Source organism: Cottoperca gobio, chromosome 16 (genome assembly GCF_900634415.1).
Source record: "Cottoperca gobio chromosome 16, fCotGob3.1, whole genome shotgun sequence".
Lineage (NCBI taxonomy): Eukaryota > Metazoa > Chordata > Actinopteri > Perciformes > Bovichtidae > Cottoperca > Cottoperca gobio.
Genome location: NC_041370.1, coordinates 10,164,227 through 10,188,791, shown reverse-complemented (window position 1 = coordinate 10,188,791; position 24,565 = coordinate 10,164,227). Strand labels below are relative to the sequence as shown.

Genomic DNA, 24,565 nt, shown 5'->3' with positions numbered 1-24,565 from the left:
ATTTACATAAGTGCTCCCGACCCTGGAAATAGTGGGTAGTGCATTTCTGTTGCACCCTCGTGATGCTCTCTTTGGTCCTGGAGGTCCCTGTTGTGTGTATCGAGTCCTAAACTGTCTCTGTGCCTGCTAAGACGTGGACTCAGCTCATGTGGTCGTCATAGCAAATGACTTGTCATGGCATCAAAAGTTGAGCTCAGTCCTCGTGGTTCTCATCCTCTCCTCTCTGTTTGCGTGTGAAGAATCCCAGCTGGAAGGAAGTGAGATAGAGATTGATATTCTGTCCACAACACGTTCATTTTCCTGTAGAAACGTTAAGTTAAAATGTATGATGAAAATACCTTCCATAGTAAGAAAATGATCAGGGCCAGTAGCAGCAAACCTCCAATGATGCTACCAATCAGAATCCACAGCGAGATGGGAATAGATCGGCCCTTTAGCACCTCCAGTACAGTCTAAAGAAAAATAGGAGAGATTAGCGAAAGTAAATGCCAATAACAATCTGTGTCTCAAAATCCCACTACAGTCTTCTTACCTCCCTCCAGACTGTTCCTGTGCCCAGAGTGATGAGGTTAGTTTCCTGAGCCGTGAGGTGATAAGCACCTATTATCCTCACTGACTTATATTTGGCCTTTAAAAACAGACAGAGAGGTGATGAGAAATGTTAGGGCACAGAAAGAATTCGGCTGAAATGAGCATCTGCGTTCCGTTGTGCAACTCACTTTTCTGAAAAAGTCATCATGAACTCTGCGGCTGACGCGAATGACGGCGGCCTGCCCGCTGAGAAGCTGCTGGACTTCACACACAATCTCAGTGCACCATGACCTGCTGCAGTTCTAAAACACGTGGATATAAACATGCATGTGAACATGTATTCTGATGCTGCACTGTGTTCAGTAGCTGCTGTGCTACCAGGGGCCTCACCAGTATGTCATTCTGCATCATGTCTTCGGGATGAAGGGAGCGTACATCTCTCTGTCTGGCCTTTAGCTGTGCCAGATCACTCAGAACGCTGCAGTTCACCCCTGTGGCCTACGGGGCAATTTACATTTGTCAGATATGATCTAAAAGGGAGATACAAACACTCACACGGAAGCAGTACTCACGTTGTATGAAAATACATCAGTGACTGTCATGAAGACTGTGTCTCCTGCCGCTACAGAGGGCAGATGCAGCCTCAGCTCCAGATTACTCACAGAGTAACAGCCGAGGTTCTGCAGCTAAAAACACAAACGGCAAATGCTTTAATTTGCCTCCTCTAGTATTCAAGAGTGATTTATGACTAAAGATTTCTAATAACTATGTTATGAGCATGTGAGCTTTACCCTGAGGTGTGTGTAGAACTCGGGTCCAATTGCCTCCGACACTGTACGAGTGGGGTGGACCTCATATCGGTTCAAATTAGAGTCACTGTACAGTAAAACGGGAACGGGGAAAAACATAAATACAAAAACTATTTAAAGTTCCTAATACATCTTTTTTAATTGTTGAACATTCGTACCTGCTAACAAACAAGTCTGGTTCATATTGAACAAAGCTCTGCAGCTGAACACTGTTGTCCCCCAAAGTGACCTCTCTCTCCACACTGTCACTGTAAAAGAAACGGAGGGTTGCATAAAATCAAATGGAATAATTAATTTGATATTAAAAACCTCATGTTTATTGAGGTTTTCAGTATTTGTGAACTGTGTGTGTATGTGGAGAATGCAGAAACTGTTTCTTTAGTGAGCTACCTGGCAGCATGAAGCTTCATCTGCACTCGACTGTGCAGAGATGTGCAGCTGAACTCAAACTCCAACATGAAGTTAACCTGCAAACAAACAACAAAGAGAACGGCCTGCTGAAGTGACACATTTCACCTGGAGAAAGTGAAGTATGAGTGGGCTGAGTCGAGAGAGCGACGGAGCCATTTCCTCGGCATGAACATACTTTTGACTGGGAGCGAAACACTGGATAGCTGACATTACACGAGTGGCTGTTGGCACCAAGTGCTGTACACTCAATCTTAAAGTGGGCAACCTCCTACAGAAAAAGAAAAGAAAGCGAGAAACAAATAGTGTCAGTTTGTTGGTGTATATCTGTGTAAATGTGCATGGTGAGTAACCTGTGGGTCTGCATGTGTTTGCAGTATATGTGTGTGGTTTACCCTAATGCTGAGGCTGGAGAAGTGCAGGTTGCGTGAATAATGCAGCGTCAGGCTGGTGTTGTAGGCGTTTTCCAGTCTGTTCTGAAGCTGCACCTCCACCGCCAGACGCCTACGAGGGCTGCGAATCACATAAGGCTTCTGCCTGTGGAGGAAATGCAATGAAAACTCACTGAAACCTAACAACTGAGGAGATGTCAGATCATGTCAAACTGATGAGGAAAGAAAAGAAAATGAGAGGAATTTCTCAAATCTGTACCTCGTCCCAGAGACGTCCATATGAGCCTGCAGCACCAGGTCTGTTGTACACACGTCATCCTCACCGCAGTCTTTAAAGAACTGGATCTGGAGAGGTACAAGTGCAGAGCACAGCATGTTTGATGGTTACCTTCCAGCAGGATTCTCGCGATATCAGATCGTGATCCTGCGGAAATCCATCTGGTCGGGCTTAAAGTAATGCGTTTGTGTCTGAAACACAATGCATCGGACCAATCGGAGTCCTATGAGGAGCTACTGGCAGCTACGGGCGGTTCAGGTGTGTTTGACGTCACGGAGAGTGTGCCTGTGATTGTTGTTGATTGACAGATGGTTAATCCCATCCCCTGCTAAGTATGTTAAGTGCGTGCCCTTTTCCAAAAAGTTTCCAATGCTTTTTTTTATCGTGGGCAAAAAGAAATCCCGATATTATTGTTATTATTGCGGTATCTATATAACATTTGAAAGAAATGAGCAATATTGTTGTCAAATTAATCTTAAACTCTTTATTTGGCCAATACATTACACTCATTTGTGTGTGGGGCGTAGGGGGAGGGAGACGAAGCGAGAACAGAAAGAAATGTCCATTATTTAAAAGGCGCTGGATTATTTACACCATGCTGGGATATGTGTATTATTCTCATGTCAGGTTTGTTTTATTTAAGAACAGGGGGAGGAAATGTGATGCAGTAAAAAGAAAAACACAGATAACCACTCACAGATTTCTTGACAGTTGTTGGCCAGCCCTCATCCAACACTGGACCACTCTCTGTGTCGTTGATCTTAAACCGCAGCGAGAAGCTTATTGGACGGATGTAATCTGCCGTGTCCTACAACACAGACACAGTTAGTGATGAAATAAAGTCACCAAATCATTTCAATGTCAATATTGTGCTGGATTTATGTATTAATGCTCACATAGACATGGAAGGGCAGTTTGTAGCAGAGAGTTTGTCCTGTGTGAACTCGGACTGCCAGCTGGGTCTGTCTGTGGGAGCTGTCGTCAAACAACGCCCTTGCAGACAACTTCCTGTCATCCAGCATCGCTGACACCCACAGATCTGAGGGAGAGAGCAGGTAATTGGGACAGATGGTGAGCGTTGGAAAAATCCCCTTTGTAATTATTATGAGCGTCTGGCCAATTCACAACACTTCCAGTCATCGTTATAAGGATTAGAGAGGGTACGAAATAATGTGGTTTACCGAAGCTGTTGCTGTGCGTTCCAGGGGAGCGGGAGACAGTTGTGAAGCAGGCAGTGGCATTGAGACAGGCCGACTCTCTGCTTCCCCTCTGGCAGGTCTTTTGAATGACGTTAATGGAGTGCGGCTCGAAGGACAGACTCACATTGATCTGCACTATACTTCGAGAGCTGGGGACGGGAGGGACGGGGAAGATGACAGGATTTACATTTTAGCCATGTGACACCACAAATACATAGAAATTATTTAAATTCATTGTCTCCCAGTACTAGCTATTAAAATAATTGTGTTCTGGCAATGCCCCGCCCTTCCCAACTCTGCCTCTACCCACCTGAGCATTACTGCGCTGCCCTGTGCTCCCACTGCCAAGTCTATTAGCCCATCTCCATCCAAATCCAACCGAGCACTCACACTGCGGCCAAAATACTGCATTTTGGGAGAAATCGATGACCCTGAAATACGCTGAGAGAATAGGAGAGGAAGAAACAAAAAATCAGTTTGTCTGAATTCTGAAATACACATGTAAAAATTCAATTGTAGGGAAAAGACAAGTACCTGCTTGTAATTGTGATCGATGTAAATACCATCTCCGTGGTAGAGATAGATGGCCCCTCTGTGCTCATCCTCCAGCGGGGCTCCCACCAGCAGGTCAGTGAAGCCGTCGTGGTTGAGGTCTGGTGCGGCTGCCAGTGCGTAACCAAACCTGGCATCCTGGGACTTTTCCTCTGACATCAGAGTACCATTAGATACAAACACCTCCTCCTGGGAGAAAAGAAAGAGGAGGTTGGAAGTAACAGGATACAAAGAATTTATATTATTGTCAGTCTTTTGAGAAAGTAATTATGGAAACCTAATACGAGTTTGATAAATGTTGTGTTTTCATATAATAATCCATAAGGAGAAGAATGATCACCGCCGTCTTACCCCACTGAGGGTGTAGATGTAGACTCTACCAGTCTCCTTGTTTCCTGAGCCGAGGTACATTGGAGCAGCAACCAGAAGGACATCAGTGATGCCGTCCTGGTCGATATCCAGCCCACACACCTCGCTGCCATAGTAGGATCCAATCTACAGACAGAAACATGCTTTTCCAGTTTACAGCCACTAGGTGGAGTCCTTACTTTAATAACTGCCAAATGGGATTCCTGCTTTTTTTTTTCTACCATAACAAATAAACATAAAGTGACTGAAGGGAGAGTAGAGACTCATGAAGAGAGCTTTACCTGTTCTCCATTAAGGGCCTGTGCAATGTTGACATCGCCCTCATTGCTGAGTTCAAACAGGATGACTTTGCCTTTGTGTTTGAATCGAGGAGCTCCAGCTACATACAGCCTCTTCCAGTCACCAACTATCACAGATGATACTGTGTAACCTGGGGACACGGATAAATACATATCATATAACACTGCAACCTAACCTATGGTCTTCAGTGAAGAGTTAAAGAGTTGTACTGGTGGTGTTGGACATTTAGTCTCTGAAAATCTAAGTTTAGTAATGTTTGAATCATGTTACATGTTCATGCAGTTGAAAGCGTGGTCTGACTTCAGCCTTCTCTGAGGGCGCTGTGTTTTTGTGTGGAAAGAGCTCTGACGTGTGACTTGAGAGTTGGCTGCTGAACAAGAGTTCATTCACAAGTTATGTTAAGATAAACAATAAGCAAACAAGGATGTTTTAGAAAGGATCCTATGAATTTTAGAGGTTATTACATTGAAAGAGGTTTCTGTTAGGTCGCCAGCCAAAACTGGATTATCAACAGGACAAAGCAGGTAACTGTCCCACTGCCACTCGGGACCCCAACAGGACCTGTGTTCACTGTTTGGCAATTATTTTGTAAGTGTTAAGCGGGGTTTGTACCGCTTGTAAGGCAAAACAGGCAAACTGGAGACGTCACCTTGGGATTTAGGAAATTGTAACCACCTTTTTTAATTGAGAAAATAATCTGCAGATAAATTGTTTGCGTGTATAATCACTGCAGTCCTAATCAAATTTGAACCAAACTAACTAACTTGTAGGTTGGGGGGGGGGGGGGGGGGGGGATTTTGGGCCACTTGAGGGGTGATTCGGCCCTGCAGCCAGCTCTAAGTTTCTAATGTCTGGGCTTTCCAGCAACACATGAATGCACCGCCCTGGAAGAATCAGTCCAAGGTAAACCACACAATAATCTGTGATAGTAATGCACAAGTGTGATCCTCTTAGCGTCACGTTCAGTGGTGTGATATGCGGGTACCTAAATAAGCAGCATGATTTTTAAGCTCCAGTGGAAACTCGCTTTCAAAAGCCTCTCTGGGCGGTATGATGCGTCCGTTGGTCCCTTCCTTCAACACTCCACCATCCCAGTCGTAGGCGCCCACCATCCCAAACAGTATGCCATCCTGAAGAATGGAGGAGGGTATGGATGAGACAAACAAAACACATGTGCCTGCCTCACGCATAGATAAAAATGGCTCCTGGACTTACATCCAGTGTGTGTGTGGAGAAGCCAATCTGAGACATCTCCATGTGGAACGAGCTCTCATTGTAGCCCAGAGTGCCTGCAAGTGGACAGAGACAGCAGGTCAGTATTCTTCGTTGTGACACTTCTTTACACATCTCTCCCTTCCTTCCTCTCCCTCTCAGGATCTGATCTAGATGACATCATTAGCACCCTCACCCACCCTGAGGACTGTAGGTGGCAGACATGCCTCACCCTTTCCTCTCCTTCTGTCCCTTCCTCTCTGATTTCCCTAAACCTTTTAGCTTTTCATCAGCCTACCTCTCATGTTCTCGCTACTATTGCTATAGCTGAACACTCCCTCTGCCGTCTTTTCCTTTTCTTGCTTTCTCTGCAGGTCTACTGTGTATTTTCTCACTCTCACCTAATCCTCCCTGACTCTCTTCAACCCTGTACAATATTCTCCACTTCTGTCTCATGTTCTTGTATTTCATTCTTCCTCTTCTTTCCCAGACGCTTTCATTCTTTGTATCCTCATATTTGTTATTTTATATTGGGTGACTAATCAATCTAATTTATTGTTCAAAGTATGTTGATTAATCTGAAAGTGTCACTTTGTTAGCAAGGAGTTTAATAGAATAACTTCAATATAGTATTGGTGTTGTACATCTTAAACTTTAAAAAAGGGCATCAGATGATCCTGTAAAGCATGGGTGTTAAACATGTGGCCCGCGGGCCAAAACCGGCCCGGCCAGAGGGTTCAATCCGGCCCGCGGGATGACTTTGCAAAGTGTAAAAATGAGTTTACTGTTCCAGATACCTGTGACTAAATGTGTTGTGCCTTTGTAGATACACTGTGATCTGTAAGTTATAATGCACATGTGTAAATGATAAACTAATACTATTGTTGAAATTGCAGCCTTTTTAAAAAATAATTTTCAGGTTGTTCATAATGTTTTGTAGAAAGATAGTTCATTAAATTTGAACATTTTCAGAATGTACTTTCTTGCACTAAAACGAAGGGAAACATTTGGAGTTGTCATTATTTATATGTTATTATGATATGATGTTACTGGTCCGGCCCACTTGAGATTAAATTGTGCTGCATGTGGCCCCTGAACTAAAATGAGTTTGACACCCCTGCTGTAAAGTGACAAAATACTGTTTATATATTCAAGAATTAGAAATAATTCAGAATAGAAAATGTGATGGTTTATTTGCTGTCATTCAGCATAAATAACAAATAACTGACCCAGCAGCTGGTACAGTACATGCCGTCATGTGACACAACTATATATAAAACCTTTTTAAAACTGGATTATTTTAAATGAACCGACTGATAAATGACTGACTTAAAGAACTGCAACATTGCTTCTTTTTTTTCTTTCTTCATCCGCAGCCTCCTCCTCTAGTATCACTAACCTTCCAGCGTGAAGATGCGATCTCCCAGGGCATCTACGATGTCATTGAGTGCGGCTTCATCTGTCACATTGAAAAAGTATTTCTCTTCGGGGTCGCTGGCGATAGACTTGATCTCTTTAATGAACGTCTCGGGGTCCTGCTGCCGGCGGATGTAATGACCCAGAACCTGGAGTCCAGTGTGAGAGAAAGAGAGAGAGATAGGAAAAATATTTAAAAAAGAGAAAATACAGTAAATGAATAAGCAGATAACACAAGAGAGAAAGGGGGTGAAAGCAACTGAGCACATGCACAGACACTTTGGCACGTAACAGAGCAATCACTTCCCCATGTTTCTGAGGGACAGAGAAGAGAGAGAGAGATATAGAAGTCCGAAGGAAGATATGTTCTCTAAAGTAACCAAGAATGCAAGATTTAACTGTAAATATCTACTGATAATTAAGCAATACCTAAAGACAACTGGAAAACACAAGAACGGTATCCACCAGAGATTTGTAAATGAGGAGTGCAGGCCTCGCTGCGAGGTGAAGAGATGACTGATGCAGAAGATATACTGTAGTGGCCTCTGGCGAAACGCCTGAAGTACAAATGAGAAAATTCCATTAAAGAAACTTAACCCAGGAATCTCCCCCTGTGACTCCAGCTGCCAAGCTAACTAAGGAAATCCTCTGTTTTCAAAGGGTACGGGACGGAGAAGGGGTGTAGTGTGTAACGTGAAGAGAGCCTACATATAAATATGTACATTAAGATCTTTTAAATTCCACTCAGGCTGCCAACTACTGCTGGCTTTTACATAGTCAAGAACAAAGAAAGACAAGAATAAAGACAGGAAAGAAAAGATATAAAGCACATTTCCAGATTTAAGGGACTTGGAAATACAACGTAATTTGAATATACAAGTGTACATGTGTACATGCATACATGGCCCTGCATAAACTGCTCCCACAAACACACACTTCCAGCCCCTGACCTGCACTGATGTATAAAACACAGTCTGCAGTCTCTTGTTTTAAAAGCTCTGTCCTCCCATGTGAGCCATTTTCACTTCTCACGCACACAGCCTACACACACAGGCAGCAGCACAGAGAGCAACATCAAAACATGGCCGCTGTTACAAGTAGTACTTTCCTGTCATCACTTTGACTTTTTTGGGAAAACACTCGACCACAACACCCACCTCGTTCTCTCTTGTTTTCTTCATCCAGTGTTGTTTGTTTCTTTTTGCATTGAAGGCTGCTCTGCCCATACCTTGACTCTCTGTCCCTGGCTGCTTCCTTCTCTCAAATTAAACTTTTGCTGACCGAGCATTATGTTGTGCACATGCAGTGGTGAGTAGTAACATGTTACATTTACTCTATTACTCTGTTGTACTTCGAAGAGACGTTGTTTTGCAGAATTCTTTTTACTCTTACTGCAGAACTTTTACAATATCGTGTTCCACAGACGATGAATCCCAATGACTTTGGTCATCCCCTGACCTTTCCTCTAACGCCACCATGAGATTGACATTTTGTAATTTAGTGAAATGTCCTAACAACTGGTGGATGGATTGCCATGAAAATTGGCACACACATTTATGTCCCCCTCGGGATCCCTTAACTTTTTCGCAAGGCTTAAAATTATTTTATTTAGGTATACTGGTATGTGATCTTCATCGTCTGCACATATTTCTATAGTGGCACTCCTCATGCTTTATATTCTCCTCTTCTGTGGTCCCAGTGGAGTCTGGAGGTTCCCCAGCATTTCTTGTGGGTAAGGGAGGGGTCTGCAGCCAGCCCTGCCTCCAGAGTCTGTCTGCCCCTCTGACACAAAGACCATGCCACCACTCGGCGTGTTGAAGGGGTCGGGTGGGGCTGGAAAGGAAGACTTTTTGTTCCCACCCGGCTATTTTAGTAGAAGTGGTTCATTTGGTAATATAGAGATGTTATTTTGGGGGGAGTGGTGGTGGTATTGTGTGGTTGCTTGAGGCTGTATATGGTCACCATTTCACTTTCACACAATGTGTGAGGAATGTCAGGGATGCTCCACACACCACACTGATAATGTAGGGTAGTTTGTGTGTTTCCCACAATAGTTTCACTCTTATCACTGTAGAAAGCTCCTGAATCAACATTTTGAGCATCACAAGAAACTAAAACGGATTGTTTTAGGTTAGCAGAATGACCCATCAGACTTGATGAGATGTACTCACAGCGATGGCGTATCTGGTGATGTTTCTGTTGATGCATTCTTCCAGAGCGTCTTGTAGCTCCTCCCCGTCGTGTGACTCTCCATCTGTCACTACAATCATCACCTTGCTGGCGCCGTCCCTTGCTCCACGCTCAGCACTGAACGCCTCTGTGCTACAAAGAAAGAAAGGGACAGACTGAGATAAAGAATATCGTGCTAGTTTGCTAAAACATCCAGCTGAATGATCTTGAATCAAGACAGAGAACGCAAGAAAGGAGGAGAAGGAAAGTGCAAGGAGTGAAAGAGCCTGTGGGAGAGGGAGGATACGAGGGAGTATCAGTCACTCTTCTAAAATCACAAATAAACTTCCCCTATAAGATAATATACAATTCCAATTTCAAGTGCTTCTCTAAGAAAATACATGGCCAGTAAAACAATAAAGTTGGATTTAAGTTCCTTCACAGAGAGTAAGATATATAAATGGTCTAAATCACAACTGGACTTTCCCACAACATAATTGGCACACACACATTAGCTGCCAGTTGACTTGAACTGGTCATCGCATGCAGCGTGCATGTCTCATTGCACACAACGACCGCATCTGTGCATTCCCATCCGGTTGTGCCATGATACAGAGGAAACCTAAATGACAAACACACGAACAGACACAAGCCGCACCCTGTTTGTCTGCAGGAAACCTGTTCTCAGTGGGACCTGATTCAAGTGTTGAATAGGGTTGGTAAGCCTCAGACCAACACACACACACACACACACACACACACACACACACACACACACACACCACACACACACACACACACACACTGAACTAGGGAGAGCAGTCACTACGAGTGAACTCAGTCATTTTCAGTCCTAACTCCAGCCCTTGTCTAAATATAACATCGTGGTCAGCCGCAAGAAATTCAGAGTTAAAAACAACCGTTTCCCCTATGCAGTCTGCAAATTACATAGGGTGACGAGAAGGAGAGAAAAAGAGAAAACAGAAGAGAGGAGTGAACGAAAAATAACAGAGAGGAACAAAATGACGAGTAAAAGACTGGATAAATGAGAAACAAAAGAAGCCAGCAGGTAAACCATGAGTCTGAAAAGATAGGAAAGAAATGCTCGAAAAGGAAGGGAGAGGATTTTAGGGAATCCAAATTAAAAGAATAAAAGACACTAAAATGAAGCCAAATATTACAACTGATAATGGAAAAATCCTGCTCTGATGTGGTATTAAGAATGAGTGATGTATACAGGGAAAAAAAGATGAGAGTTACAAAAGGGGGGAGGAAAGCGAGAGAAATGACGAGACGAGACAGACATGAACAGTTAAAAAGAAAAAATTAGGATGAAAGACGTGAGGAGATGAAAGAGGAGAGAAAGTGAGTGGAGCTAATTGGGACGCCTGGTTGTATTTACAAGCCATTTTATAGAGTCACAGTCGTGTGGTAATGACACGGCGCAGTGGTTTGTGTGTGTACTTTTGTGTGTGTGTGGGTGAGCAGTAGCGTCTCAGACGGGTGGAGCGATATAAAAATCAGTGGCTAATCCAATTGTAGAGGGCTGTTTGATGAATCAGTCTGTCATCTTCTTTGCATTCAAACAGTCCTCTGTGCGCTCCATTACTGTCTTTTACATGTCAACATCACACTGTGAGCAGGCTCAAAGCAACTTACTTGTTTCTCCCTACACACATTTACATATTGGGAGCTTATTTGCTCAGTGTTTTCTTTTTAAAGCTGAGACCAAGTCCTTTGAAATGATTAGTATTTTGCTTTCTTGCCATTATTTAGATGAGAATATCGATCGCACTCTCAAGCCTGTATGAGAAAATATGAAGCTACAACTAGCAGTCATTAGCTTAGCTTACCATAAAGACTGGACACAGGGGACACAGCTAGCCTAGCTTTACAGAAGTAACAAAATCCCCTTAAAAGCTCACTAATTAACATGTTATATCTGTTTTTTAGTATTACAGGGGGTTAGGAGATGGACTATTCCTTGGCCCTGAGCAGTTAGTGTTAGGTAACTGAAGTCTGACTTGAGTCCAAGTCTCGAGGCTTATGTCTACAGCTCTGTGTGAGTGTGTATCATCAAGTGCCTCCAGGGAGATATATTTAAGGGCTATGTTAGCTAAGTGCTCGGGTTTAGGGTTAAGTTTATAATAAAAACAAGGTTAGGATAAAGGTCAAAGGTCAAACATGCAGTGAAGAGATTTACAGTTGATGTGTGTATGTGAATTTGAGTGTATTATGGTGTGAGCCCTTAATGTGTGTTGGAGTTGTTCATCTGTGTATGCGTGTACTGTACAGTAGGCCTAAGTGTGTGTGCGTGTGCGTGTGCGTGTGTGTTTGTACAGCTGTCGGAGCACTACTTGGCTGACCAGGCTGGGTCAGGCTGTGCCACACCTGCAGCCGTGCTGAGCCAGCAGCCGTCTAGTCCAGCTCAGCTAATCTCGCTGTTTTTCTACCCCGTCACTTTCCTGCCTGGTGCCAGCGCTGCTATCTGTCCATCTGTATGTGCGTGTGTGAGCAGGAGTCTGTATGTTTGTGCAAGTCAAAACATAAGTTGTTATATATTGATATTATTTTAAAATTATTTTAAAATTTAAAATTATTTGACTCTGGCTTGATTGCTCTACCCTGACACACACACACACACACACACACACACACACACACGAGAAAACTTAAATTATAGCGATTTAAAAAATGGCTTCTGAGTAACAAGTTCTATTTTTCTTTTTTTGTCATCTGTCAGGGTGGGAAAGGTAGTACATTGAAAGATAAAGAGCAGATAGAGAGTGTTGTATTAGTGTCTGGATTTCCTGTCACTGGTGATTTAATGCCACATTTACACCATTTTACAGGCTTAATTTTCCAGTCACTGCTTTTCAACTAGCTTCTAAATGTTCCTCCTAAACTTTCCAACTTTTACCTTTAAATGTACCAGAAAACAGGAACTCTCCAATTACCTGAGTGCGTGCGTGCGTGAATGTAAGTAGAACACCTCTCCAAGACACACACATCCGAAAAAAAAAGCCGTGGCCACACATCAGGTCTGGGTGTGGTGCTCCATGTGGGTATGACTTTAATAAAGCAGGAATTTTATTTTGAAAAGAAAGAGATATTTTAAGACATAGAGGTTTTCACTTAGCCACTGACCCTCAACCTATAGAGATGTTTCTTTAGACTCGGGTGACCAGTTTAAATACCCTCAACAGAGTATTTGTCAGAGATTTTTCTGCTTTGTGTGTGAACGTGTTCGATGAGTAGTGAGCGTGAACCAAAACAGTAAAGTTGCAGCCAAAACAATGAGCTGAAAGAAAACGCTAAATCGCTGGATTGAGTTCAGTGTGGGTTTGTCACTTTGAGCAAACTCCTTTCACATTACGAAAAGTTATTTGATCCATTGTTAAAATCTAAATATTGATTGGAGTGACTTTAAAAGAGACATAGTAATCTCATTTCAGGTTCATATTTGTATTTTGGGTTTCTACTAGAACATGTTGACATGCTTTAATGTTCCACAAACTCTTCTTTTCTCATGTCTGAATATTCCTATATTCAACCACTGTCTGAAACGCTCCGTTTTAGCGACTTCCCTAAGCCCCCCTCCCGAAATGACCCAGTCTTCTCTAATTGGCTGTCTTATTTCACAGTTTGTGGGTTGGTAGGCTGTCCAGATACCAAAATGTATGTGCACGAGCACTGAAAAAATGAGTTTTTCATAATATGTTCACTTTAAATACCCCATGTCACAATGCTGATCCTTTGTCTGGTGTCATGGTAAGCCGTTAATCAAAAGCAGCCTGATGGGATCATAAGTATATTACAAACTAGAAGAAAATAGACCACAATTTCATTATAACTACAAATTACACACTGATATATTTAGATTTTTTTTTTAAACTCAGAATGGTATACCAAAATCTAAACAGCCAGACAGTTTCCAGTTAGCCGGCCAAATCTACAGTATGTTTTGGGACAAAGAACATCAGCCAGTAAGAGTGAAGTATCAGTGATTGACGGGCCTACCAGGCTGTGTGGATAGCGTATGCAGTGCGCGTCTCTCGTCCCTCCTGTCTGCTGATGTTCTTGGCGGCCTCCACCACCTCCTGTGTGGTCTGGTAGTCCTTCAGAGACCACTCGTGGACTGCTACCTCGCCATACTGCAGTATACCAACCTAAATGTGGACACAAGCAAACACAGAAGTATTTCAACAATGCCACATGTTCATGGTTTTGCTGGCACATAGTTGTGGAAAGCAACATCTGAGACTCTTGTTTCTGGGGTGAACTATCTCTTTAAGTACCAATCCTGTTCTTACACAAACAGTGCACTGGGGGAATTTTTGAATTCATTCAAAAACCAGAGGTATTTCCTCTTCACCTCACATTGCCTGCTACCCCTTACCCCCCCTTTTCAAAACCCAAACCCCTCTCTCACTCCTCTTGTTGTTCAGCTCAGAATAACGTCCCCAGATCCCCCCCCTTCGACTTCCATTCCTCCTCAACCTCAAGCTCGTTCTGCTCATGTCCCTTTACATTACTAAAGCAATTCATTCTGGTCATATTTGCCAAACTGGTTCTTTATATCTGTCACTCTGTGCATGTTTTCACTCAAGGGACTAGATTGTCTTACTCTTCTGGGCAACAGCTAAGGGGTTCCAGAGACTTATATGGGAGACTCACTCAAATTCAAACCCACAAGTTTCCATTACTAATGTAAATAATATTTATAGGCAGTGCAAATACACATTGACATTCACTTTTTACCTGCATCTGGTCCAAGCTGATGTGGAACTTGCTGAGGATGTTGCTGAGGAAGTTTTGGACCTCGTACCAGGGGTAGATACTGTTGGAGCCATCAAGCACGATCACAATGTCCATGTATGTGGAGCACCCTGCCACATGTGGGAGTTTAAAAAAAACATTTGGTTGGCTAAATCAGGCCCATTTCTCTGCCTAAATGTGTGTGTGTGTGTGTGCAAATGTGTGGTTACTTTGCGCTGTTGGAGCGATGGTCTCTCTTGGTTCTAGGTCATCGCTGACAGAGGCACAGATGCCAGTGCTGAACATAGACGTACCACACTCCTGAGACCACAGAGGGGCACATGCCTGCCAGACACACACAGACGCAAACAAAGACATCAGAATCTGTCTTACAGGTGATGCAATTTCAGGAGCGTCTAAAGTCAATTTGAGGTTTATATTTTAAGTGATTGTGTTCTGCTCACAAGATGTGTAGCTGGTTTTTTAGTCGTTAACAAAGGGTTTAAACACGTAGACAAATGTGGTTAGGTGACAAAGTAAACACTTTGAATTTAGTCGAATGGGGGACAAAAAGAAAACGAGTCATAAGAGGGAATAAGTCATGGAAAAACTACAATAGTATGGTTTTTGGGACAGAGAAATGAGGGAGAGGCAGAGAGAGAGAAACTGTTGTTGACGCGCTGGCAGTCACTGTTGTCATGAGTGGTTTAACAGAGCTGGAACACCAGACCAGTAGAGCAATTTAAATCTGATTGTGCTAAATAAAAGAGGGGTGAATGTGGGGTGGGGAGGCATCGTATAAAAAATATTTCTGTCTTCAAAGCATACCGTTTATTTGGCTTTCATACCAAGTGGGAGCAATAAGGGGGGAAGTATGGAAAGAGAAGATAAAAGAGAAACTCATGCAAACAGCGAAAAGACAAAAGAGAGCAGCCGAACGTCGGGTGAAATGGGGGGAGAATGAGAGAAAGAGAAGCATCCTGGTTTTGCTCGCCCTGTCATTATAGACGGGTTTCTCCTCAGGCACACAGACAGGCAGAGGAGAAGGGATGGAGAGAGGGATGAGAGAAAAAAAGGAGGGAGAGGACGGAGGAAAGCGAGAGAGGTGCTATGGCTTTTGGTAGGTCTGTCATTAACAAAGGGCCGGAGACGCATTCCGATCCTGTTATAGACCTGACCACTGGGGTTAAGATAAACACACACACACACACACACACACACACACACACACACACACACACACACACACACACACACACACACACACACACACACATAAAGTGGGCTAAACTGGATGGCGTCCGTGAACTGTACGCGACTCCACACCCAGAGCAGCAGTAAAAACAGACACCAAAACACACGAGCACACACACGCACACACACACGAACATAGTCACATTAACTATAATGCAAACGTGCACATAACACACACTTCTGCTTGCTGGCCCAGTCAGAAGTGTGTTCCTTTGCGAGCCAGAAGCCTCAAAACTGGAGGAATTGGAAAGCAACAGCGAGATGTGTGTATCCAAGTTAAAGACTTTTAGACTCAGAAAATGAGGACTTGCGCTTGACCTGCTCTGAGATTCGACTTTGACTGGAGAACAACACACAAACCGAGATGATTCATTAAAATTCTGTCAAACAAACATAACCTGGTCTCACCACAGCCCTTCAGGCTCACACACATGGCCCAAATGTCACATAGCAAAAATAAAAAGTCTTGTTTCTCAGTGTTGAAACCACATACCAGAAAGCCATCAGGTGAGACTGGAGTGAGCGTCATTCCCAGGTGTGAATTCTTCAGGTTTTTAGAAACGTTATGGAGAGCAGTCTCACCTGAGATAGAGAGACAGTTTACTGTAGCATCTGGGACACATATCACAGAGAGATGAATTGTTAAGGATGTTTGTTTTTCTCACCTAGATTGACTTTGCTGCAGTTTGAGTTCCTCTCCTCTCCCACTACGCATTTGTAAACATCTCCTTTCCTGTTGTTGGGCGGCCCGTCCCAGGGAGCGCCGACGAGCATCCTTCAACATAATATCACAGTGAGCCATTGAACGTTTAACGTTTGATTATTTGTTGCTTTTTTCTTCATTCACACAAACACAAACTTACGATTTCTCTCCGTCTGCTTCATGTTGTAAAACAGAGAAGCCAAACAGAGCGTCCTCTGGACCGGTGAATATGCGCGGATTCTTTACATCTATGTTGAAACACTGACACAACCCTGAAAGACATAACAGAAAAGATTACTACTCAGATGACATAAAGACAACAAGTATTTTTGAATTGGCATTCCTTTAAACTCTTAAACATCACAGGCAGGTAGGTCAGTCATCATTAACTCATGCTGTGCAGCAACACTTTGTTAAGTCCCACAAACTTCATTTCTAGTAAAGATCCCAATGTATCTAAAGACGCCAAATATGTCAGGCGGAATTCTTGGGTTTGAATATTTCACTCAGCGTAAATCATTTGGTAACCTCCGGGTTTGAAAGGTGAAGCCAATAAGGAAGTGCCTTGTGCTACCTTGTGATTGACAGGTCGGCACCCTGTCCGGTTTGGGTGCTCTCGTGTTTTCAGTTCATGAAAGTTTATTGTAAAGTTTTGTTCGCCTAAAAATGTCTTGTTCAGTGATTAATAAGAAGCTACAGCCTGCAGCTATCTGAGCTTACCATAAAGACCGGAAACAGCTAGCCTTGCTTTGTCCAAAGGTATCACTTAACACGTTACGGTATATCTCATTAGTTTAAAAACGACAAATTGCCATTTCACAGGGGGTTATGTGACAGACACATTTTAAGTAACTTTATATTTATTATAGAAACATGAGAGTAGCATCAATCTTCTCATTTAACTCCCAGTAAGGAACTGAATAAGCGAACTTCCCAATATGTTGAAGTTTTGCTTTAAGGTGTTAAGAATAAGAGTTGACCGAACAATATTAATTAGCCTTTAAAGTTAAAAAACGTGTAGAACATGAAGCTGGACACTGTGTGCACACAAACACAGCGCAGAGTATTATTTTCCCTCTTGGCCTTGGGAGAGGGGTTTCGAGGGAGGAAGAAGGGGGGGCTGAAAAAGATGGATAAACAGAGTGACCAAAGGCAATCTCTGAGGAAAAAGGGAGTTCAGTCTGAGGGGAAAGAGGGAGAGGGAGAGGGGAGAGAAGAGGCAAGGTAGGGAAGGGTGTGGGTTAGAAAAACTATGGAGTATAGTAAGCCCCCTGTTGTGACACACAAGCCTGCCCTTCATACAACGACAGAGAGAGAGGTGAGGGAGACACAGAGAAGACAGAGCGCAACAAGATGGTAGTCAGTTCACTGAGTTGTGAACATTTAGGTATAAAATTAAGCAACTTGTTCCAACTGGAACTTTTTACCACATAAAATATTGACTTTAATGGACAACTAGACTGAGTACAGTCATGTTCGCGGATCTGTGAGGTTGTACTTAGACACAGTGGTGATCTGAATGCTGACATTAGCATACTAGCATGCTCACAATGACTATACAAACATGCTGATTCTTTAGCAGGTTTATAATTCATTATTAGATTTATAATGTATACCATCTTAGTTTAGCGTGTTAAGACCCTGTCACACATATCCGTATGACAGAAACGTATGCCGGCGCATACGAAATATCGGCAATAGGTTGATATAAATTAAGGGTAAGTGAACATGCTCAAAACATCAGCGTTCAACAACGCACCCCAGCGTAACACCGCCTGCTCTTAACGAACACTACTTATACCTTATATCTACGTACACCAGCGTGTTGCTGATATTTTGTATACGCCATATTTTTGTATATGTTATGCATTCGTTGGGCATTCGTCTGATACATTTTGCATTAGTAAGTGATGCCGCTATCAATAGGTTAGACATGCGTATCTGTATATGTTCACTTTTCCGATACGATCCGATGAAAAGTTGGACGTATTTGGACTCTGACAAATGTTCATATACGCCAGCATACGTTTCTGCCATACGGAGATGTGTGACAGGGCCTTTAGCAAGCTAACAAAAAGTGTTGGCTAATGTTGTCAGTAGCTGACAGGAAATAAACTCTCCTTGCTGTTTCCTTCAGAAACACAATTTCAAATAAATGAAAGAGCATCGTTGTGTAGTACTTTCAGTTTAGTCTCAGAAACACTATGCTACTCTTGACAGTTGGTATTTAACTTGTCCCACTTGTGCATCTACTGTATGTTATTTGTAGCCTTTGAAAGCAGGGTGTGTTGGATGTGTTTCGTTGAAGGGGATTTCGAAGTAAATTTAAATTGACGTGTAATTTAGCAGAATCCAGGGCATCTACAGTAACTCTCCTACTGTACATAACTCTGTGATTCCACTGGAGAAGAGAAGCACAGATGGGGAACAAGACCAGAACACTGCTGCAGTGATTATACACCAGCTACTCACACACACTTGTATACAGATACTTCCCCACAAATACACACTGACACACACACAGACAGTCACCTCGGCCAGTCCAATCAGAGAGGGATTCCACTTGGTTTTGAGAGGGAAACTAGATATGTTCAATGTTTCTCTTCCATCTCTGCTTCTGCCTTTCTCACATACTGCTGTCTATATCTACAAATATGTGGGGTTTTATATTCATGTTAGCAGCATGGCTCTCGGGATGGCAATGATGTTCTGCCGATCTATCCTCCAATAAAATTGTCTACAGACTTCTTTGTTCCCCAAATGATGAGCCGTTTGTCACGATGAGATTCACTTTTGTGGTTTTGATTAAATGTCTCAACAACTATTGGATGAATTGCCATGAAATGTGGAATAGACATTCATGTTCACCAAAGGATGAATTGCAATAACTTTGAGGATATGTTAACATTTCATTTGCCATGATCAGGTCAACATTTGAATTACGTCTATTAACTTAGTTTATGAACTAACACCAGCAATCCCATCACCCTGAGCTGTACTTTAATGCTACGTTAGTGGGCTTAACTAAGATGGGGAACATGGTAAACATTAAACCTGCCTGTTAGCACTTTTCACTGTGAGAATGTTTGCATGCCGACATTAGCATTTAACTCAAAGCACCTCTGCGCTTAAGTGGAGCCTTTACAGAGCAGCTGTTGACTCACCAAATCACATACGTTTTCTGTTTACTTTCATTATGTACTGCAGCTGCCCTTACAAAGTACGTACTGTTGTATGCAGTATGCATACAATTGACACATACTACTTCGTCATAGCATTGCACCTTGAACTTTGACGCTCTTGCAGATGTATCCCCTGTGCAAAGGATTGTGGGTCAGAATAGTCAGAAAAGCACGCTGGCTTCCATACTGCAAAATGCGACTGGATGCAGTAAGACATGATGTTTTTGTCATACTATGTTTGACATACTATGTATTGAGAGATACTAAATATTGCTGACGATATTTCAGTGTCCAAACTTCCAGTGACGTTGATGAGATTCAACTATCTGATTCTACACAGATGTTTAATACACTTCACCTATGGGAACATGCGTAGGCAAGGACACAGTCATTCCTTAATACTAAATCTTCTGCTTTCATGGCCAGAAGGAATAAAAATCTTTCAATCCAGCCTTGTTGCAACACTGTGCTCGCTCCCTTTCTCTCCCACCACCCCTCTTATGCACAGTGTAGTAAAATATTTCTGTCTTTTCTTGTGGCAACTTCACCCACCCTCTCCGATTCTAAATTGCTTTCCACAACAAACCGGGCCTCCGATAACAACCTCTGCTACTGATTTTCTCTGTCATTCTCCTATTTCACTCATTCTCTCATAAACCATAAATTGCTCATTTCTTTTACCCCCTCTTGTAACACACACACACACACACACACACACACACACACACACACACACACACACACACACACACACACACACAAACACACACACACACACATAGTAACTCTACCACAAGGCCCCCTCTCCCTTCCCAACCCACAAAACTGTACCATCGTTCCCTGTTTTCCCTGTCCTGTCCTCCCTTCTATGGTTTCTTTTTTCATTGGGGTTTATATATGACACAGTACCACAGCCGGTCTGACCACCCATCGCCATGACAACTGGCGGCAAACATTTATCAAACCGAACTGGGTCCAGATTCTCTCAACCACACGTTCGGCTCTGGGCGCAACTCCTGCTGGATGTGCATGGCTGTGATTGTAAATGTACAGTATATAATTGTGTGCACAGAAACTGAACTTGACAAAATGTTGGGTACTATAGAGACATGCCAGCACTTATAGGAGTTTACACAGACATTGATGTACGTCATTTTAATTGTTAGGAAGAGCCTTAGTTGTTCCAAACGTCTTCCATGTAAGAATGATGGAGGCCACTGTGTTCTTGGGAACCTTTAATTTTTGCAGCCCTGTGCCCCGACACAATCCTGTCTCTGAGCTCCACAGGCAATTCCTTTGACTTCATGGTTTGGACCTTATATAGATAGGCGTGTGTCTTTCCAAATCATGTCCAATCAATTTAATTTACCACAGGTGGACTCCAAACAAGGTGTAGGAACAGAAATTGAATGCTCCCGAGCTTAATTACAAGCAGTCACTGCAGAGGGTCTGAATACTAATACTTGTTATTTGCAAAAAAATTCTAAAATTCTGTTATCGCTTTGTCATTATGGGGAATAGAGTGTAGATTGATGAGGGAAAAAATGAATTTAAACAATTTTAGCATCACGCTGTAACCAAAATGTGAAAAGATTGAAGGGGTCTGAATACTTTCTGAACCCACTGTATATATATTTACACCCTCTGTTTTAGCGTCTGTCTCTTTAAAGGTTTTCTTTAAAAACAATGTATAGTCTCATACAAAAATGATCCTTCTCAATTATTACTTATGAATTACTAGAAGTATGTGGTGTCGTCTATATCTGCAGAAACACTGCAGCCTTCTGCCTGTATTACATCTGAAACAGAGGCACAGGCAGCCTTCAGCGCAAAGTGGCGGAGAACAGGTTGTTCCATCACCGTGTGTTTTGGTGCTTTAGTGTTTCCCATATCCGTCTCTCTCTTCTGCTGTGTGCAGAGTGTAGGCTGTGTGCTGCTATTGATGTGTCAGTTTGACCAAGCGAGCCGGAGCCATGCACACACCTGCACACAGAGCAGAAAGGCCACAGCAGGATAAAACCTGCGCTTCGACTGCATTCATTCAAAATCCGACAGGAAAGGATGGTGGTCATTGAGTTTTTATTTTGCAATTTCTGATGTCAGTAGTTACCGTATGGACCTCAGGCGTGGCATGGGTCATCCTGGCCCTTGCAGCCGCAAACGTCAGACTGGGCCAATCTAATTTTGTGAGCGGCCCCATCCTAATTTTGACCGATCCTCTACCGCAGCTACTGTATCTCTCTCGAACTTGTTGAACTTTGAATGCTGTGTGTTTACAAACAGCAACCGACAATGCTACCCGAAAAAGCCCAGTTTAATTAGCTTGCAGGAAAGAAAATAAGCCGCAACTTTGCAAAGGTAGTTCTCAAGCTGTTGGCGGTGATACTCAGATGGGGGGGGCGGTATATTCCTATGAATCTGCATGTGACGTAGGAAGAGGAGCCAAATCTGAACGGCTTGTTGAATCCCATGTTTTCTTACCTGGACAGCCCACATCAAAACTGACTGTGTTGTCTTATTTCACAGATTGTGTGTTGGTAGGGACTCCAGATTCCCATTCATATTATGTCCCCTTTAAGTTTCCCTTGCTCATTGTCTGTTTATGTCTCTTTAATTTACATCCCTGATTTATAGCACCTCTATGAAATGTCCTGCAGTAGAGATGTCTGTTTCTATCATCTTTATTTTAACCGATTTATAATGTCTCCCATGCATCCCCCTCCCTCACCTCTTCTCACCCTCTTTCACAGATTGTCTCTCCATTATCTCAATCGTGTTCTGTTCTCATCTCTGTCACCCTCTCGTGGGGAATGGGGGTGGAAGAAGAGGGGGCGTTGGAATGAAAGTGAGCAAATTATGGCTACAAAAAGATAGCTGGAAGAATAATAGTTCAAGTTTACGAATGCCTGGAGTCAAACACACACGCACACACACACCTGTGTTCGACATCTCAGTAAAGCCTAACAGAGTGTAACAGGCATGGGATGCCTGGTGTCCACATCAGGGGAGCTCTGCTGAAACCATTAACATTACACACTTACTTACTCACCTACATGCTCCTGTATGACACATGCACACACTAGCAAACTCACACACATGCAAGAACACTTACACTAAGGTCACATAAGCTACAGAACAAATTAAATCATAGGTTGCACAGTAAGAACGGGGAACAATTGCCCTCTACTGATAATAGAGGGCAATGTATAAAACCTAACCTCAGGCAACATTTGGCTGCTGGTGTGTGTGTGTGTGCGTGTGCGTGTGTGTGCGTGTGTGTGCGTGTGCGTGTGCGTGTGCGTGTGTGTGTGTGTGTGTGTGTGTGTGTGTGTGTGTGTGTGTCTTGCTCATTCCTCAGCTTCTGGATGGGAAGCATTTTGCATAGCATGAAAACTGGCTGGGTGAATAATCATTATTTAGTCTAAATGCGGCTCAAATGCCAATATCTCAATCTACACATTAACTTCAGCGACTGTGTATGTGTGTGTGATTCAGAGGAGGTACAAACTTATCATGCCTTGCGCAACATAATATCTTTGCCTATTGATCTCATTTTGCTTCACGGCTGCATGCTATAATGCAGCAGTTAAACCGCTGCTTATCAGCTGCATAAACACTTGCTGTATTTATGATAGACAACAATGGTCTTTTTCTTGCTGGGGAGCAGGAATGGCCCAATGAGGTGTGCGAGGCTGCTCTGCCACAATGAACATGAGTACAGGAGGGGAGCTGATGTTAATGCTTGAGAAAATGCGCATGGCATAGACGCCTTATTAGGGGAACTTTAGACATCAAGTCAAAGCGATGGCTATGGCTGATATGACCTGTGGGGTCGAGTTACACAGCTGCCAGGGTCAGAAGGTGTCAGCAGTAAGAGGACATGAACCAGTAACCTTTGGTAGAGTATACATGAAAATATCTCTGATTGCTCCTCCAGAGAGAATAAAATACATCCTCAGTAGGCTTCTGCCATAACTGATAGATTTATTCAAGATCAGACTTTGAACTCATGGACTCATGGACTCATGGACAACTTCCTATGGCTTTGATCCGTTTGGCAAATGGAGGGTGGCCATATGTTTAAATTTGCCTGCTTTCCTGCTCTCCTGCACACAATCATGTTCGGAATGTCTTTATGGCCAGTCGCTTACTGTCACATAGGAAAGCTCTTTGGGACTCAGGGAGGCACGTGTGACACACTCATTCACATATGTTGTCTGTTAAAGTGCAAAGGTTGTAGAGGTTAATGACCATAACACCCAGAGAGACAGTGCTGGAGGACAGGAGATCAACTGGGAAGTGAATAGGCATCAATCATGGACAAGAGGTTGACTTTAGTTCTCCAAAGTTCACGAGTTAACTTTAAGAGCAGTGATTCCCCCCTCATGTTCAGACTCCTTAAGCAGTTTCATCTGTGTAAAAACTACATTTGAAGTTGACATGTAAACCAAAATATATCTGTAACAAATGATTATAAAGTGATTCTTACCTTTAAGAAGAAGGATGAACTCCAGGCACAACAGGTATTTATGCAACTCCATTTATGAATCCAAATGAAAGCAGAGCCTCTTCTAGATTTGTGTCCTTTTTTTCTCTGTTTATAAAAGTGGTCTCCACTGAGCTGTTGAAAATGTGATGCATCAGCGTACACCACAGAAACACATAAACACACACGCGCTTTTTCAACTCTCTCTTTCCCCAAGAGATGCGTAAAATCCGGTCAAACGGTGGTGCAGTGGCATGTCTGCAGTGCGTGAGCGGGCTCGTTTAAAAAAGCAGTCTCGAGTTGTTGAATACAGATGAATATAAAATAAACATACGAGAAGTCCTGTGCGTGATTTTGGCGTTTTTGAGTTTCTTAAACTGGAGATATGTGGGTGACACCACAGGAGAGCACGAAAAGCTCTTTAGGATAAAGAGGAAAATCCTAATTGACACCTCCGTGACACATGTTTTCGGCGTGAAAATCGTGCACCTGTCCCATCCAACAAGAGGCCGCAGTTCAGAATCATTAAACCATTACTAATGTGTAAC

The 24,565-nt window shown here is 42.9% G+C and overlaps 1 protein-coding gene across 1 annotated transcript; it reads right to left on the bottom strand.

Moving 5' to 3' along the window:
* Window positions 1–13: 13 nt before the first annotated feature.
* On the bottom strand, window positions 14–24,072 carry itga10 (integrin, alpha 10). Its single transcript, XM_029452043.1, has 30 exons — window positions 24,021–24,072; window positions 16,510–16,621; window positions 16,312–16,421; window positions 16,140–16,228; window positions 14,623–14,737; window positions 14,396–14,523; window positions 13,655–13,803; window positions 9,637–9,787; window positions 7,449–7,614; window positions 6,053–6,126; window positions 5,823–5,967; window positions 4,819–4,967; window positions 4,520–4,663; window positions 4,151–4,357; window positions 3,927–4,057; window positions 3,599–3,765; window positions 3,314–3,456; window positions 3,115–3,225; window positions 2,400–2,485; window positions 2,144–2,285; window positions 1,927–2,019; window positions 1,731–1,807; window positions 1,499–1,588; window positions 1,323–1,407; window positions 1,104–1,217; window positions 922–1,029; window positions 720–833; window positions 533–628; window positions 339–452; window positions 14–247 (listed from the first exon to the last, which is right to left on the bottom strand). The coding sequence occupies exons 1-30, from the start codon at window positions 24,070–24,072 to the stop codon at window positions 194–196; spliced, it is 3,516 nt and encodes a 1,171-aa protein (XP_029307903.1). The 3' UTR covers window positions 14–193.
* Window positions 24,073–24,565: the final 493 nt, after the last annotated feature.